We start from the raw sequence: 18,777 nt of genomic DNA on the forward strand, positions 1-18,777 counted from the left end.
AAATGCCGGGTAACCCAAAAGTCAGGATCGGCTTTAAAAATGAATAATTTGAGAACAAACAAAGGTTAAAAGATGCGGTTTGCACAAAACAGATTTAAAGGATCCCAGGTTCGTCTGGCGGAAAAACAAAAATAGTGTTGTCATCGACCAACAGATGGCGCTGTCGAATTTCTGATCTAGAACCATGCAACGCAGCAAACGGTATAAAAAGGAGCAATGACAGCAGGTACTGGTAGTCGAAGCTAATGTGCAATCGAAACACTGTCCATAGTCGAGAAAGTCTGTTTAGAGTTATGGAGAAATTTAAAGCTATAGCGCCATCTGTTGGTCAAAAACGGAACTATTTTTGTTTGGTTGCCACACAAAACCCGGCTTCTTTTCGTTTCGTCCAGTGCAAACCGCATCTTTTTAATCATCAAGTCATTTTCGAATTATGGAAAAGAAGCCGGGTTCATCTGGTAGCGAAGCAAAAATAGTTTTGTCTGCGACCAACAGATGGCTCTGTCGGATTTCCGATCTAGAGACATGCAAAGCAACAAACGGTATAAAAAGAAGCAATGACAGCAGGTACTGGTAGTCGAAGCTAATGTGCAATCGAAACACTGTCTATAGTCGAGAAAGTCTGTTTAGAGTTATGGAGAAATTTAAAGCTATAGCGCCATCTGTTGGTCAAAAACGGAACTATTTTTACTTTGTTGCCACACAAAACCGGGCTTTTTTTTTTTTTTTTGTTTTGTTCAGTGCAACCCGGATTTTTTTATCGTTTTCAAATTAATCATTTTCAAAATTGGGCCTTAGTTTGGATCACAATGTACATGACTCTCTCTCTTTCGGTCGGAAAATCTTCCTTGTGGAGAATCCGGTAGGTTGATGAGCAAAGGTCTTCCGCAGCAACGCCTTTTACACTTTTTTAACGGACAATAGGCAGGAAAATAGGGGCTTTTCACAAATGATGGACCCAGTTTCAAAAGTTTGTATTTATTTAAGTATCAAATCTAACTAAATAATACTAACACTAAGAAATAGAGGAAATGGCAAAGTTTTTTTTGGCATGCTTATAAGTGTTCAATGTTTCCCACTTGTGCTGGTCGAGAAACAATAGCTAAACTCATCCCACACGCATGCAAGCATATCTTATGTTACAGAATGCAGTGATACGGTTCCACATATCAGCAAGAGTTGTTGGTAAAGGGGAGACATACACGGCTTCCTCTACGTAACCCCACAAGAAAAGTCTAATGGGGCGAGATCAGGAGATCTCGGTGGCCTGAACTTTAGAGGCAGGTCATTTTGACCCAAGCATCCATCGCTGATTTTGAAAACCTTTGACATTTCCTGTATCCCTTGTGGTTTGTATTAATTCAGAATTGATACTTAAATGAATGCAAATTTTTGAAATTGGGTCCATCATTTGTGGTAGCCCTGTACACTATTCCTTCGTGATTCAAGCCGCCTCCTGACGAGACACATCAGGAGCGTCTCCTGACAAGACACATCAGGGCTGACTTTTTAACCCCTCTGCAGGTGCCTGCGCAGCGAGGGCGAGTGCGAGCGTCTGCAGGCGGGAGCCTCAGAGACCCGGCGCCGCTACGAGGACTGCGTGGCCGCCCTGCAGGAGCTGGGACGGGAGAATCAGACGCTGCAGGTGAGTCGTATAACATTGTTCGTCGACCGACGTCTCTTAGGATACGGTTCGTCGACCGACCTCTCTTAGGACACGGTTCGTCGACCGACGTCTCTTACGACACGGTTCGTCGACCGACGTCTCTTACGACATGGTTCGTCGACCGACGTCTCTTACGACATGGTTCGTCGACCGACGTCTCTTAGGATACGGTTCGTCGACCGACCTCTCTTAGGACACGGTTCGTCGACCGACCTCTCTTAGGACACGGTTCGTCGACCGACCTCTCTTAGGACACGGTTCGTCGTCCGACGTCTCTTAGGACACGCTTCGTCGACCGACGTCTCTTACGACATGGTTCGTCGACCGACGTCTCTTACGACACGGTTCGTCGACCGACGTCTCTTAGGATACGGTTCGTCGACCGACCTCTCTTAGGACACGGTTCGTCGACCGACGTCTCTTAGGACACAGTTCGTCGACCGACGTCTCTTACGACATGGTTCGTCGACCGACGTCTCTTACGACACGGTTTGTCGACCGATGTCTTTACGACACAGTTCGTCGACCGACGTCTCTTACGACACGGTTCGTCGACCGACGTCTCCTATAACATGGTTCGTCGCTCGCCGTGTTATACGTGGCTTTCTCATCATTTGAATTTTCATTTCTTTTACTTTTATGTATGGCAGATTTAAATGGTGAAACCCAGACAAAACCACCAATCTTTAAAAGTCATCTATAAGAGATCCACTAGCTATAGAACTAGAGATGAGCCAAGTACAAAAGATGACTATAAGATGTCGCAGCGTCTAAATGAAGATCTACCAGTGGTCGAAAGGTTGCAACTTTTTGACTCCCACTGACGTCGAAAATATCCAGACGTTCCGCGGCGATCTCAGAGATATCCAAGGGATATTCTGGATAGCTCATAGACATCCGGAGGATATTTCTTGCATGCTCATGCTCATAAGATGTAATGTCCAGATAGCTTTTGGATGTCTTAATAACTGGTTATAGATATCGATTTTTGATCCTGTAGATGTATAGGAGATATAAGAAACGATGTTTTATGGATTTAATGTTTTTAAATATATTTTAAAGCTGTAAACAAATGTACAGGTTTAAAACACTCAACTTATTGTATATTAATAAATAAATTATTTGTAAATATCTTAGTTTTACATTCTCAATGTAGTTTTAAGATCTTTTTTACTGATAATTATGAATAAGAATGTTGATATTTGTAAATAACTTATTTATTGATATATGTACAAAAAGTTGTGATTTTGAAACCAGTAAATTTGTTTACAGCTTTAAAATATATTCCACAAAAATTAATAAGTTATAAAGTCAGCATTCATTAGTTATTTATACTTTTCTTCTTTTTTCAAAAATCTTCAATGGATGGGTTTTCATTCTATGTACCTATGATTTTTTTTTTTTTTTTTTTTTTTTTGCATACTGTTCCAGATTTTCCACAATTAACTCCCTCCTCCCTCCTTGCTAAAAAACAAAGAAGCAAGATGCTTTTTTTTCCCGCTTGTTTTAAGTTAAAGTCTCAGTTCTGTAACTACTGGATTTAGTAATCTTTTTTTTTTTTTTTTTTTTGATGATGATTTATGTTTTAAACAAATTTACAACTTAAAAAGTGGCAACTCTTTGGTGTCAATGAATAAATAATCTAAAAACAACATTTTTGCAAATAATAATTTGGATAAATGTTAATAACTGCAGTTAAGTGCAAAAGCTTTAACACTTAAAGTAACTTATTTGTGACACCATGAATATCATTTTTTAAACCCAAAAAGTTGTTTACATTTTTAAAAGAATACATTTTAGTACAACTAAGTTTATTAGCAGTTTTAAATATTAAAGTTTCTTTGTCAAACCTGTAAAATATTTTGTTCTATTTATATTCCTTTACTGCAAACAAATACCATACACAAGAAATCAAGTTTTATGTTTTGTAAACTAACAAATTTTGATTTTTTACATATTGAAGAATTCTGATGAAATTATGTAGCTCAAACTTATCCACATAATCATTGTTTGAAATGGTTTGCTTTCCTTCAACTTTTTAAAATATCAGTTCTGGTTAGTATGCATCTAACTAAATTGCTTTAATGAAGTAATTTTTGTGTTTTTTACAAATCATTCCTTCTGATTTACATATTGGTGTTTTTCCAAATCTATTACTACAATCTTCTCAACAAAACAATTTTAGGATACATGTTTATAAGTTCAAATGCTAAAAGAAACTAATATAACATGTATAAATGAAGAAAATTCCCCCAGAGTACGTAATTCCCTGTTACTTTAAAATATCTGTGACCTATTTTCATTCTTATGTTCTGTCATTTCTGCATCTTATAATCTGGAAATTATATATCAGGCAAATGGGGGTGAAAACATGTATTCATTTTTATCTCCAATGAAATATAGTGTAACCCCAAATTAACAATTGTCAAGGGACTGGAAAAAGTTATCAGTAAACAGCTCGAAAACCAAACTCAACAGAAATTATTTCACGAACTGTTCCCCAGCGTAATTAATTTAAAGTAACAATTTAAATCGAAAGATAGTAGTAATGTGGGGCATTGTGATGTGTTGCAGGTGGAGAACATGAAGCATGTGACCCGCAAGTGGGCCGAGGATGCAGAGGTGACCCACTGCACTGCCTGCGGGAAGCTATTCACAGTCACCATCCGTAAGGTGGGTGATTTCTTTTCCGTTTTGTGACCTCTGTACGTGTGTCTTTATGCTTTCTGTCAGTGTGTTTCGTGCTCTTTTTGTATGTTTGGTGTTTTGTGTTCCCATTTTGTGCTCTCCGTTTTGGGGTACTGTGCTTTCAGTATGTATGTTTTGTGCTCTTTTTGTATGTTTCATGTTCCGTGCTTATGTGTTTTGTGTTCCCATTTTGTGTGTTTTGTGCTCTCCATTTTGGGGTACTAGGCTTTCTGTCTGTGTGTTTTGTGCTCTTTTTGTATGTTTGGTGTTCCATGCTTATGTGTTTTGTGTTCCCATTTTGTGTGTTTTGTGCCCTCCATTTTGGGTACTGTGCTTTCTGTCTGTGTGTTTTGTGTTCTTTTTGTATGTTTTCTGTTCCCTGCTTATGTGTTTTGTGTTCCCTATTAGTGCATTTTGAGTTCCCTGTTAGTGCGTTTGAGTTCCCTGTTAGTGCGTTTTGTGTTCCCTGTTTGTGCATTTTGTGCTCTCCATTTTGGGGTACTGTGCTTTCTGTCTGTGTGTTTTGTGCTCTTTTTGTATGTTTGGTGTTTCATGCTTATGTGTTTTGTGTTCCCATTTTGTGTGTTTTGTGCTCTCCGTTTTGGGTACTGTGCTTTCTGTCTGTGTGTTTTGTGCTCTTTTTGTATGTTTCATGTTCCGTGCTTATGTGTTTTGTGTTCCCATTTTCTGTGTTTTATGCTCTCCGTACGTGCTTTTCTGCTTTCTGTCTGTGTGTTTCATGCTCTTTTTGTATGTTTCATGCTCCGTGCTTATGTGTTCCCATTTTGTGTGTTTTGTGCTCTCTCTTTGGGTACTGTGCTTTCTGTCTGTGTGTTTTGCGCTCTCCGTTTCGGTACTGTGCTCGCTGTCCGTGTGTTGTGTGTCTCCATTTGGGTTTCTGGGTCAAACCCAACTCTGGATCCCCTGCACCAACCAGTTTTACAGTTCATCTGTGTATGTGTTTTGTGTTCCCATTTTGTGTGTTTTGTGCTCTCTGTATGCGTGTCTTTGTGCTGTCTGTCTTTGTGCTTTTTGTGTGTTTTGTGCTCTTTTTGTATGTTTTGTCTTCCCTGCTTATGTGTTTTGTCTTTCCTTGTTTGTGTGTTTTGTAGGGTCTGGTGGGGGAAAGTGGTCAATGGGGTAAAGTGGTCATACGTCAAATAAATGACTATAGCTTGGAAATAAATGTTCGAATGAATGTGAAAATTTTATTTTAGGTTCTGGGAGTTAGAAACTACATTTTGAATACAAAATTTCCAAACCTGGCAAAATTTTATTAGGTAAAAAAAATATTTTGTGTAAATATGAAAATTTTAAAAATCTAAACACCTCTTTTAACTTCTTTGGGAAATTTTGTTTGTTAGAATTATGAACAGATTGACGGCACAGGAAGCTTCCTACATGTCTTAAGATCACTTACTCATTAGCAGTTAGCTGAATATATTTTAGATCATTTTTTAGAACAATTTCAATAAGATGGGGTAAAGTGGTCATAATATTAGGCTTAACGAATATTGTTCTTCTAATGTCACTTAAGGCTGTTCCGGTAGAAAAACATGCTAAACTTGACTCTTTGGGAACAGCGACAAAAAAAATGTAATCGCCGGATTGCAATGAAACTTTTTACTATATCAGATGAATGTGTAAAAAACAACGTGCATGAAGTAAATTGCTGCTGATTTACCTACATTTATCACAAAATGATATTAAAGAGTACTTTTTGTCAAATATGAAATATTTCTCTTAAACACATTCATGAAAAATCATCTAAACACAGAGATTCGAGATTTTTTTCTCTGAGCCATAGAAACAATGTAGACGCATTGCAATTGAAATATTTTGTAAATATCATTAAAAAAATTTTCAATGCTCACGTGTTCTGAAACTTACTCGATTCTGTCCACTAATCTTATAGTTGCCTAAAGTGCTAATAGATGGCGTCAAAAACTCGAATAAGTAAGGATACGTGAAATTAAGGTCTATTTTATTAATAGTTCGGCTTTTTTCTCATTTTTATGCTAATAAATGATTCCATATGGACCATAAACTTTCTGTAACAAGTTTCATTCCTTCATATTCTTCATAAATCAGTCTAGATTTTTTTTTCTCTAAAACCAATTGTTCGTGATCGCGTGGGGATCCAGCCGGTCAAATATCGCCATCAGTGAGTTTTGCAGATGAACTAGATTTTTGCGAAAAAGTGAGGCTTTCCATGCGTGTGCCCGAAGTGATGGCCAGTGGTATCGGATGTCAGTGCTTGTAGCTTGTGCTCGAGGCGGCAGTGATTGTAGTCAAGGAAAGAGAAAGGGGGGAGGGAGGACGTCCCCGTGTGTATTTTCCGTGTTGTTAGAAACAGGTGGGTGAACAAGAAGTGGAGGGCTGGCCTACGAGTGCTCGCCACAGAATCTTTCCTAATCCTTAATATCTTTCTAAATTGACGCAACAGAGCTCATTAAAATTTCGTGATATTTTATTTCAACAACGATTTTAACTATTTTTCAAGAAGTAATTAATATTTTCTAATGTTAACGAAGGACAAAGATGATCTGAAAATAGTTCTTTTTTAATAAAAAAAACCTTGCTCAATCCATTTGCGCAGGTGTGACATCTTTGTGCATATATTTGCCCTTTATAACAAAGAGCAAAGTATTATGTATGATAATATATGAACTTTCAAAAAAAAAAAAAAATTGAACTTGAAAAGTAAAGATTTTTACATATTGTGTGCGTACGCGTAATAGGCTCAAATCATTACCTTGTAGACACGAAACTTTTTTAGAAAGTAGGTACTTCATATATTATGTAACGTTTAATGGTTTTTATATTTGAATGTATCAAAATTTTAAGACAAAGCTTAAAATTCTGGGAATAAATTGCAAATACAAGCATAAAAATGTCAAATTTGTGCAAATGGATTAAGTAAATCTTCATCTCAATTTTATACTTTAAAGTTTTAGACTTGGAAAAGTAACAGATTAAGTAAACATTATATTGATAAGCGTTTATTTAAATTGCACAGGAAGTATTATAGTGTGATCCGCGAGTTACTGACCATCAGCCAGTAAGTTGAACTAACTTGTAACAAAGGTTTTGATTAGACCATTATGAAGGTTACGTACGATATACTTACAGAGACATCTACAAGTTTTCAAGGAAGTCACTTTTCTTACTGGTGCAAATTGTTATCAGATAAAATGTTGAATCGCCTTTTTCTAGGTTAAATTTAATTTTACAGGTTCATTTACTGAGATATGCTGATCAATGCTTATTCTCAGTGAAGGAAAAAAAATGCATTTAATAACTATCCATTTATGCTGTTTGTTATTGAAGGTTGGTCGATTACATGCATTGATCTAAAATGCCTTCAACGCCAGTAATTGACAAACACGATCTACCTGTAGTAATGATAATGACATAGTTAAATGGTAGTTTTAAAGCTTTTTTCTTTATACCAAAGTAATTACAAACATTTTTATGCTAAAGATATGAATGTGTATAGTACAACTTCTATTGAGAAAAAAATATTTTAACCATTAATTGACTAGCTTGGTTAATTACCAATGCTCCAGATCAGCGGTTCCCAACCAGCATGTTGTGACTTCCAAGGGAGGCGCGAAGAATTTCTTATAAGGGAACAAACACATTCAAAAACATATCATTAAACAGTTTAAAAACTAAAATATGTAGAGGAAAAAAATCATTTTAGAGAAGCCTCAATACTTGAGCGTAGTGGCGAATTGAAAGAGCCTGATGATCCCTCAGCATTATTACATTTTGTTTTACGGACTTGCATCCCTACAAATTGCCGCGAAAGAGTCGAAAAAAACCTCCCTATAACATTATCTAAAATTGTCTGAAAGTTCGTTTTTTGAACTTCAATATCGAATTTTTTTGTGAGACAGTCTCTTAACCCCAACCCTCATCCTGAAAGATGTCATGTAATTGCGTTTTCAGGACTTAATTTTGGAAATATTTCGAGAAGTTCCTAGAACCCTATCCCATTCCCTAAAAATAGCAAAGAAATGGATTTTTAAGCTTTCAATTTCGGAAAAATTTCACAGGAGTGCCTTCTATTCCTTTTGCATAATTAAAGACCGTACAAACATTCCTTTTTAGGATTTAAATTTTAAAAAAAAATTCCGGGTGAGGGTCTCCGATCGTTTCGCCTTGCCATCAAAGATAATCTACTATTTTATTTCTGAAACTTAAATTTCCAAAGTTTCCTTCATATTACCCCCAATCATTCCCCCCCCCCCCCCCCCAATCACTAAAACTTGATTAAAATACGTTTTGGAGACTTCAATTCCGGAAAAAATCCGGGAGAGAGGCTACCTATCCAAACATTTGCCTAATATTTAAAGGAACAAACAAAAAATACGAACAAAAAGACTATTTTTTAAAAAAATATTTCTAAAATCCAGGGGGTTCCAATGGCCCCTCCTCACCCTGATTTCCCAAATGACGGACCTGAAATAAACTTAGAAACGAAATCCAGGAAGGATAGATCGTTTTATTGATTTTTAAAATATTTTTGGGGAATACCCCATTGGATCTCCCTTTTTGCTACATATTTTCCTGGTTTTCACCTCTCTAGCCCTTCAGAAGAATGCTCGTAGTCATAGTATATATTCCATTCTCCTCCAAATAAAAATGATGGCGATCAAATGACTACTCATCATCGAAGGAGGGGGGAGTTCACTAATCTTGCTAAAACAAAAGGAAAAAAAAACAGTATTTAGTTAAAATTTCATCACGTTTGGGAAGCAGAAAAGTGCTTGAATTAAATCCAATAAGTAACTTTTCTAACTTGGTTGTCCGTTTTCTGCTCAAGTCATTGTGGCAAAACAAGACGCATGTTTTATTTTGATCAACGTTTTGAATACAACCAACTTTAAACTATAATACTCAAAAATATACTGTCGTGAAATGTATGATAAATTTACATTTTCCCCAGTCAAAATTGAACATTTATATCTCTCATGTACAGTCGGCTTCCGCTCCAAAGCGATTCAACTTACGCCAAATGCCTATAACGCGAGTTTTTCTCGAGTAATGAATGTTAGAGCTAACGCTAATTTCTCACCCACAACACGAAAACTTTTGGAAAGGAATTGTGGCGCAAAATGACGGCTTCGCTATTTACTACTAAATATTAATTTCGTGAATATACTTTCATCCTTTTAGCATCACTAACTGCTCTAGTTCCCACCCAGCACTAGTCAAAACATCGCTTTGTTAGTGTGTATAAATAACAACTCCACAATTTTCTTTTAATATTTTAAATTCTAAATATGAAAGGTGATGAAATATTCTGCACCAAAGCACGCTGTTTCATGCTATGTTTGTGAAGATAGAAGGAAAAAGTGAAAATTTGTGACAAGATAACGAATTCTTGAACGCTTGAAACTCTAAAAAATGGTTCGAAGGCAGTGGCGAATTTACCAGGGGGGTGGTGGGGACGACCGCCCCCTCCGTAACTGTCATTTTCGAAAACCAATAATATAGAATAAAAGGAATTACTAGCTTTCGCTATTAATTTCAATCAAGTACATTCCACAAATTTGCTTTAAATTAAGTTGAGACAGTGTAGTCGAAGATGGACAGCATTACCCACTTTTTAATTTGAAACCGAAGCTCGCTCCTCCCCTCTTTTTTGAACATTAATAATTTTTATATTTCTATATGTATCTTCCAACCTTTTTCTTCCATGGACTACACTATACTGTTATGATGATACATTTTGCTATGACTTAGAACAGTGGTTTCTAACCCTGGGGGTGATAGCTCCCAAAAGAGAGATTTAACTCTTGAGGGGGACGATAAGTTTGTGAGGGGCGATAGGGGTGATTAAAATTTAAAATACAGGCTAAAAGGGGGCAATTGATTCCCTCCCCCTACATAGTGGGTTGAGGGGAGGAATATGGCTTTCACGTTTTTCAACCGCCACCCCCTTGAAAAGAATGTAAATCCGCCACTGATCGAAGGTAGCGCAGCAATACTGTATAGTATTATTACAGTGTAGTGCTTTATTATTACTGCATACTGTATGTATCGTACTTTTTTTTTTTTTTTTCATGTCTCTCTCTCCCATTGATAATTGATATTGTGCATCGTTTGAATACTGCTGTTTTTTTAAAAATACAGTAAAAATTCAGCTGTTTATGCAAGAAACGGTAATATATTGCTAAGAAATGGTCTGGAACAGCTTAAAGGGTGTTTAAAAATGTCTTAAATAATTGGATAAGTTAATACAAAATTCGTATATTGTACATGTATATTCGTATATAACACACACACACACACACACACACACACACACAAAATCAACTCCTTCAAAGTTTCAGTAAAGATACTAAAGTTAGTTGAAATCTATGATCTAATAAACTTTCATTTTAAATGCACCAGCTTTGATACGGTGCTCCAAAACTTGAATTTGTTTATATATATATGTTTTTTTTTTAATTATAAAATGAGAAAAAGCTTACTGGTGATCAGTTGGATAACGGAGAATTAAAAACAGCAACAATAGTGATAATAATAATGAACAGAAATTTAAAATTCAACTTTAAATTTCTTTCTATTAGAATTATGTTGTCTTAAAATTAATTTTTCTCTCTTTTTTCTTCAAGTCCTTATTCTATTATACCCTTCGCAAATAGTTCCAATTATGCGTGCTCAGTCATTCAAAGCGAGGGGCATCATGACCGGATAATTGGACAGTTCGGGCAATTAGAGTTTGGATAACTGGAATCCTACTTTGATATAACACAAATGTAATGTATCTTCAAATTCAGAAACCTGTAATTCTGTTATGGGGGGGAAAATTCACTTCAGATAACTCATAATTTAAAAATATTGATTTTATTTTTAAAAAACCACTTTTTGTGAAGTTATTTCTGAAATTAGATTTTTTTGGAGTTTTAAATAGTAAAAAATGTAATAAACATCCATGGAATGACACAACCAATGATTAAAAAAATTATAATAACAAAAATTTAAAAAGAATCGCCGTTTTTGGTTCTGGACCCCAAAAATGGCCGCCAGGGGGGGGGATTTTGGAATGCCTCCCCTTTATAAAATTTTTGTTTATACAATGTCTACAAGCATGCCGAGTTTCATAATTTTATCACAATTTGCAGTTTCTTCCCCGTAGCCCCCCGACTATTTCCAAGTTAGGCGAAAACTAAGATCGATCTCGGGGGGGGGGAGCTGTTCCTCCCCCTCTTTACACGACTGGGCCCTGTTAAATGCCGTAAAAAACTATGTTTTCTTCTTCAAAATTTTAAAAGATTCGTACCACCAAGTTTTCTCTGTAATTCCATGGTAATTTTTGTGGACCTTTGTCATGAACAAAAGGTAAAATTCCTCGTAAAGATTAAAAAAAATGTGACCTTTCAAAGACAATTTTCTTTTAAACTGTCCAAGTCTGATTTAACAAACTTTCCAGTCTTTTCTATTACTATTTAGAAATTTCTATAAATGCAGCATGAAGGAAACAAAGCTTCTAAAGATTAATATTTAAAAAAAAAAAAAAAAACTACATTAGATTGACAACTTTTATTAGTAGATTTAATAGCCAAAAAGAAGACATTTCTAAAATATGTTGCGATAAATTTACCGAAGTTTCCGCGGTTAAAAAGATGAACCCTTGGTATAACGAAATCATTTCTGATCTAAACTTCAAATCGAAGTAAAAATGCTCTCATCTCATTTCTCTGCAGCGGTTTTGTTTGCTTTTCCGATTCCTTCGCGCTGTCAATGCCTGAAGGCACTTGAGGGGTGTGTTTCGAACAATGAAAGACATTCCTCCACTGACTCCTCTGAAGAACAATATCTCCTCCACAAAAATTCCGGTTTAGAGATCCCCTTTTCTGGTTGTCGCGTAAATCCTGTCAGTTGTAAAACTAGTTTGCGGCTAAAACGTACAACGAGCATGATGCTTTCGTCACAACCAGGGTGCAACATTTTGCGCCATCTATTGGGTAAAGGGAGATTTTTTCATAAAATGGGACACTCTTAAGAGTTATGTATAAGGCAGATATGAATTAAATATTAATTTCACTTAATATGTATTGTTTTTACCGTAAATGGGGTTAAATATACGAGTATATACGTATGCATACGCATATACTCGTGTAGGCACGTATACAAACGTATTCACATAAATGCACCAATAAATACGTATATGGGTATCTGCGATATGGGTATTTTTTATCTATGCAGATTTACATTCGACTATACAAGTATATACTTGCTTTTACTCGTATGTATACAAACACTTATATACTCAGGTAGACACGTATATACACGTACGTACTCGAGTAGATACTTACATACAAGCATATGACATACAAGTGTATAGGGTTAGTTTAAACTCTTGGGAAAAATTTTACCAGGTGTTAGAGGGGAGGATAAGAAGCAAGAATCACAAGGAACATATGGTCACAAACACAATGCTTACGCGCTACATGCACGCAAAGCCAAAGACTGATGGATGCAAAACAGGACACAAATTTGTTACACTAAGACAATTTTGCACAACATTTTAGGTTGTAAGAAGGTTTTAAAGCGATTGAAGAAATTTGAGGCCTGCAGCTGTAATACAGGCGTCGCAATCACAAAGCACTCTCTGTTTTAATAACGAGACTTTTGAAAAACTTTCATCCGTCGCTGCGCCTTTGTTGCGATGCGTGTATTAGAACTACTACGGGCCGTAACTTTTAAAAAGTGCTCTAAATATTTCTTAAAAACTAAATTTCAAGTAAAATCATCTTTGTGTATAAAATTTGTGACCTGTTTTGCATCCATCAGTTTCTGGCTTTGTGTGCATGTAGCGCGTCAACGACCATAAACTCCTTATTATTCTTTGCTTTTCATCCTCACCTCTCACACCCCTTAGATTTTTGCTCAAGAGCTTGGATTCACTCTGTAGGCATACATGTATGTAAGCGTATATACTCGTGAATACATATATGTACTGGTTGACGAATATGCATGCACATAAATGTACGTATATACGTTTTTTCAGGTATTTAATTGTGTTTACACGTATACATACGTATAACTCGTGCTTCCATATATACGTGTATATACGTGAGTAAACACGTACAAACACGCACTGGATGCATCCACGAATTAACTCGTGTATACCTGTATATACATTTATGGACAGTTATGTATATACCCACATGTACACTTGTACATATATGCGTATATACGTCTACTATACATGTATATACTCAGGTACGCACGGTATCTACTCATATATGAACGTGATTACTCATGTTTACACGACACGTATATACTCGTGAATACACGCATATATTAGTGCATATACTTGTAACCATAAAAATAACTGAAATATACAAATATTAGGGTTATTTAATACGGTTTTGCATTTATTTTTAACTATGACCACTTTACCCTATGCTATGACCACTTTCCCCCATCCCATGGGGTAAAGTGGTCATAAATACAAAGGAAAAAGAAAGTGTTATAAAACTAATTAAATCAATATTTTTTTTTCTAAACTTCAATGTACTGTGTTCTTTAATAATGCAATGTAAAATAACAACAAAAAAAGTTGAGGTGTTTAAATTATTTGTTGTATTTATTATCCACCAAAGTTGAAAACCTACGATTTTATGACCACTTTACCCCACCAGACCCTACTCTCCATATGTGTGTCTTTGTGCTTTCTGTCTGTGTGTTTTGTGCTCTTTTTGTATGTTTTGTGTTCCCTGCTTATGTGTTTTGTGTTCCCATTTTGTGTGTTTTGTGCTCTCCGTACGTTTGTCTTTGTGCTCTCTGTATATTGTGCTCTCTGTTTCGGTACTGTGCTCGCTATCTTTGTTGTGTGTCTCCATTTGGGCTTCTATTCTCTCTGTATTTCGTGCTCTTTTTCTGTGTCTTGGTGCTCTCAGTCTGCGTGTCTTTTTGCTCTCTGTCTGTGTGTTTCCGTTTGGGTTGTTGTTTCTCTCTGTGTTTCATGCTCTTTTTGTGTATGTTTTGCGTTTCCTGTTTGTGCTCTCCGTATGTATCTCCTCGTACTTTCCGTCTGCGTGTCTTTGTGCTCCCCGTCCGTCTGCTCTGTGCTCTCCGTTTGGATTCTGCGCTTGCCGTCCGTGTGTCTCTCCTTGTACTTTCCGTCTGTGTGTCTTTGTGCTCCCCGTATGTGTCTCCTTGTACTTTCCGTCTGTGTGTCTTTGTGCTCCCCGTCTGTCTGTTCTGTGCTCTCCGTTTGGATTCTGCGCTCGCCGTCCATGTGTCTCTCCTTGTACTTTCCGTCTGTGTGTCTTTGTGCTCCCCGTCCGTCTGCTCTGTGCTCTCCGTTTGTGTCCCGCGCTCGCCGTCCGCATGTCTCGGCCCGTGTTTGGTGTCTCTCTCTCTGTGTTGCGCGTCTTGCCGTCTCACGCCTGTTTGTGTTGCAGCACCACTGCCGCAACTGTGGCTCCATCTTCTGCAACGAGTGCTCCGCCCGGACGGCCACGGTCGCCGCCTCCAAGAAGCCCGTGCGCGTCTGCGACGTCTGCTTCGACGAGGTCACCAAGTAGAGGTGAGTCGGGGTTGCCACATTTGGCTGATATCAGTTAGATAAAAATGCCGTACTTCTTACTGTTCAACCTGCATTGAATTAGGGGGTTATTCTAGGCTAGAAATTCAAAAATATCAATTTTTTTCCTCCATATTTTCCAAATTTAGACCTTTAAGCATAAGTTTCCGAGAGGATTTATGGAAATTCAAATTATTTTTTGGAGTGACAGTGAATTTTGTTAAAATAAAACTCTTTAGCTGAGATGAGACTGCAAACTTTAAACGCGTTTTCCTCGAAACTCGTTTCTTCGATACGGTTGACAAGCGTCTCCACTGCTAATGCACTGATTCACTTTGAATTTGGTACAGACGTTCTTAGTACAATCGAAATTGTCCCCTCCTAGGGTTTTTGGTAATTTTTGATTTTTATTATTTTTTTAAAAATACCAAAGTTCGAAAAAGGAGCCAAAAAGGAACTTTTTTTTTTCAAAAAGACGCCATTTTCTGAGAAAAAAAATATTTTCAAATCGGCTACGTCCACACAATTTTACAACCTCATTTAACAAGAATTAACCTTAACTTTATGTTTTAAATCACCTGGAGGATTGTAATCACGTCAACAATAGACCTTTTTTAGAGTCCCCAATTTGCCAGCCTCCTCCAACTATAATTTTTAATTTTTTTTTCAACTATTATGCATTTTTAATGCTTTTAAAGTATCAATAAAAAAACTGATAAAAATGGATAATGAAAATAGAGACTTTTTTATTTCTATTATGCCCGTAACCCCCCCCCCCCCTCTAAAATCAAGCCTCTGGATTAGAATACCCCCTTAATCTAGTATCAGTACTTTCCTGCATCGTATTTCCCCCCCCCCCCCCCGATTCCAATTCGAAAATTTATCAGCTTTCGAACCGAATGTCATCTTGCTCTCGTTTCTCGGCACTTGTGAAGGTCAACGAAGATGAGTGACGCTGTAGGAGGCGTGGCTTATCCCATCCTTGCGGACTCGAGCCAATCGCATCAGACACGTGTAGGCATCTGGGCGGTTATTCCAAGCTCGTTAGCTTGCGAGACCGGGATTCTCGCTCACGTGATTGGTTGCGACGTGGAAATGTCGCAAAGTAGTATTCTAATCTACTCGAACCTAGCCGCAAACTAAGTTCGAGTAGATTAGAATATTACTTTGTGACATTTCTACATCACAACCAATCACGTGAGCAAGAATCTCGATCTCGCAAGCTAACGAGCTTGGAATGACCTCCCGGGTCTTAAGGGTTTTTAGTGCAAGGATATGGAAATGAGAACGAAGATAAAAGAATCTGGTCTCAAGGATTTTCGCAGCGATCTGACCTGCGATGTTTGTGGAGTCGCTCTTTTTCTATGGGATTGTGTTAGGAGTTAGTTTCTACAGAGCTAGTCTCTTATAAATTTCATCCCGGCAATTCTTAGGAATAGTGCAATCAGGACCGGATTTAGGGGAGGGCAGACGGGGCTACTTCCCCGGGGCCCCCACAATAAAATTTTTACAAAGTATCCCAACTTTCACTGGTCGAAAATATCGGATATATACATATATATCGAAATATTCGGATATATATCAAAGTATAGGATATTTTCGAAAATATGATTTTTTCGGACCCTGATTAGGGGCCTCCACTCCTTCGTTGCCCTGGGGCCTCCACACTTCCAAATCCGGCCCTGAGTGCAATAGGTTTTACATAATATTAAATTGGTCATCGTAGAAATATTTATGTGAAGTGATTATGTCTCATTTTAAAGGGAGTCAGTACCCCCTATACCATCAATGTTAATTTGCACAGGTTCATGTACCTTTTTCTGAAAATCTATTAAAGATACAAGTATGAATTTTTTTTCTGTACCTCAAGTAGACTCTGTTCTCTATACTGAAGTAAAATTTTACAGAAAGAAAGCTTAGTTTTTTTGTAAAAAATTCTAATGTGTAAGTCACTGTATTTGTTTCAAAAAATACCATTTTGCCACACAAAATCAGCTCTATGAAAAAATAATTTTCGAATATGAGAAAAAGTTTACTTCAGTATATGCAGTTAGATGTATGGAATAGGTGGTAAAATTTTCAAAGCCTAACACAATTTAGTTTATGAGAAAAAGGAACATTTAGTTTAAAAAATACCATTTCGATATATTGAAATTTAAAGGGGAAAATCATACCTCATCAAAATAGGTTTTACATTTTTTAAAGCATATTTTAACTTACTTCTAATATGAGCACGTTCAAGCTGTTTGTATCATTAAAAAGGTATTGAAATGGAGTTTCAAAATATATAAAAATAAACTAAATATATAAAAATACTGACTCCCCTTTAAATGTTGATAGCAAATAAAGCTGTTTATTCTTTTACAAAGTTTACAGTCATTTATTATACTCTGCTAAACTTATGAAGTGTTCGAAATGGGTTTCATCTCACCGTCACTATCGGCCGTCCATCAGCTAGAACACTTTCGAAAGCATCCGCCAAACCGATCCGTATGTAGCTTAATATTTGTCATACGTAACATGGTTGATACACTCGAATCTAAGGCCCCTATATATACGAGCCGACGCATCAGCTTTAGATTAGCCATTTTGGATCGGATTTTTCATTGTTGCACTGTTAGGGTTACCATAGCAAAGTTTTCGATTTTGCCCAATTTGCCGAAAATAATATTTTATTTAATAAACAATTCACGTGCAGTTAATAATTGCTCGTAGTGAACAATCACCAAGCGCGATAACTCGCCAGAAAGACAACCACTCAAGCACGCGCTCCGATCCAAAATGGCTGATCTTAAGCTGATGCGTCGGCTCGTATATATAGGGGCCTTAACTCAAATCTAAGGCCCCTATATATACGAGCCGACGCATCAGCTTTAGATGAGCCATTTTGGATCGGAATTTTCATTGTTGCGTTGTTAGGGTTACCACGGCCAAGTTTCGGCATTCGCCAAATGTGCCGAAAATAATACTTTATTTCATTATTCACGTGCCGCTAATAATCGCTCACAGTGAACAATCACCAAACGCGATCACTCGCCAGAAAAGAGAACCACTCAAACACGTGCTCCGATCCAAAAAGGCTGATCTTAAGCTGATGCGCCGGCTCGTATATATATAGGGACCTTACTCGGTTTAGGGTCAAAACTTCGCTGGACAAAACTTCGCGTGGACAAAACTTCGCGCGGTCAACTTCGCTGATTCATTACTTCGTGACTTCGCCTAACCAGTACTTTGCGTGGGTAGAACTTCGCGCATTCATAACAATGAACTTCAATAAGCATATCATATAAATTTAGCTGAAAAGTAAAAAATGTATCTTTTTTTTGGGGGGGGGGTTATCGTTTAATGATTTCCAAGAACGCATTAGACACACTCTATATAAAGAACTTAAATTTTTATAATGAATTACTTGATTGTAAGTTAAATGTGTAAGTCCTAAATGAATTTAAGTATAGCAAGTTAATGAAGTAATAAATAGATACAGATTTGAAGTTTAAATAAAGATTAATTTATCACTTTTTCGAAAACAAGGAATTGGTTTTATAATAACAATTTAATGTTCTATAGCTAACTACATTCTGTAACTAACGTACATAGTTTTGTTTGTGCAAAGTTTTGTACGCACGAAATTTTGACTGCACGAAGTTTTGTCCACGCGAAGTTTTGTCCTCCCGAATTTTTGACCGCGCCAAGTTTTATTAACGCGAAGTTTTGTCCACGCAAAGTTTTGACCGCAAAGTATTGTCCGGCGAAGTTTTGACCCATTCCCTCACTCGAACCTGTTGTGGCTCAGAGGGACTCCATTGACGAAATTATTTGAAAACAAGTGCCAGGCAATCTCTTCGAGAGACAAAAGTGATTTTGATCCAGT

At 36.9% G+C, this 18,777-nt stretch overlaps 1 protein-coding gene across 1 annotated transcript in view; it reads left to right on the forward strand.

Moving 5' to 3' along the window:
• Nucleotides 1–14,915, forward strand: part of LOC129232422 (early endosome antigen 1-like) — a 129,887-nt gene extending 114,972 nt beyond the window's left edge. Inside the window, exons 25-27 of the mRNA XM_054866567.1 lie at nt 1,525–1,645; nt 4,241–4,339; nt 14,785–14,915. Of these exons, the coding sequence (XP_054722542.1) occupies nt 1,525–1,645; nt 4,241–4,339; nt 14,785–14,907 (343 nt within the window). The 3' untranslated portion in view covers nt 14,908–14,915. The remainder of the gene's footprint in view (nt 1–1,524; nt 1,646–4,240; nt 4,340–14,784) is intronic.
• The last annotated feature ends 3,862 nt before the right edge of the window (nt 14,916–18,777 follow it).

The sequence above is a fragment of the Uloborus diversus genome, unplaced genomic scaffold, assembly GCF_026930045.1.
Source record: "Uloborus diversus isolate 005 unplaced genomic scaffold, Udiv.v.3.1 scaffold_12, whole genome shotgun sequence".
Taxonomy (NCBI): domain Eukaryota; kingdom Metazoa; phylum Arthropoda; class Arachnida; order Araneae; family Uloboridae; genus Uloborus; species Uloborus diversus.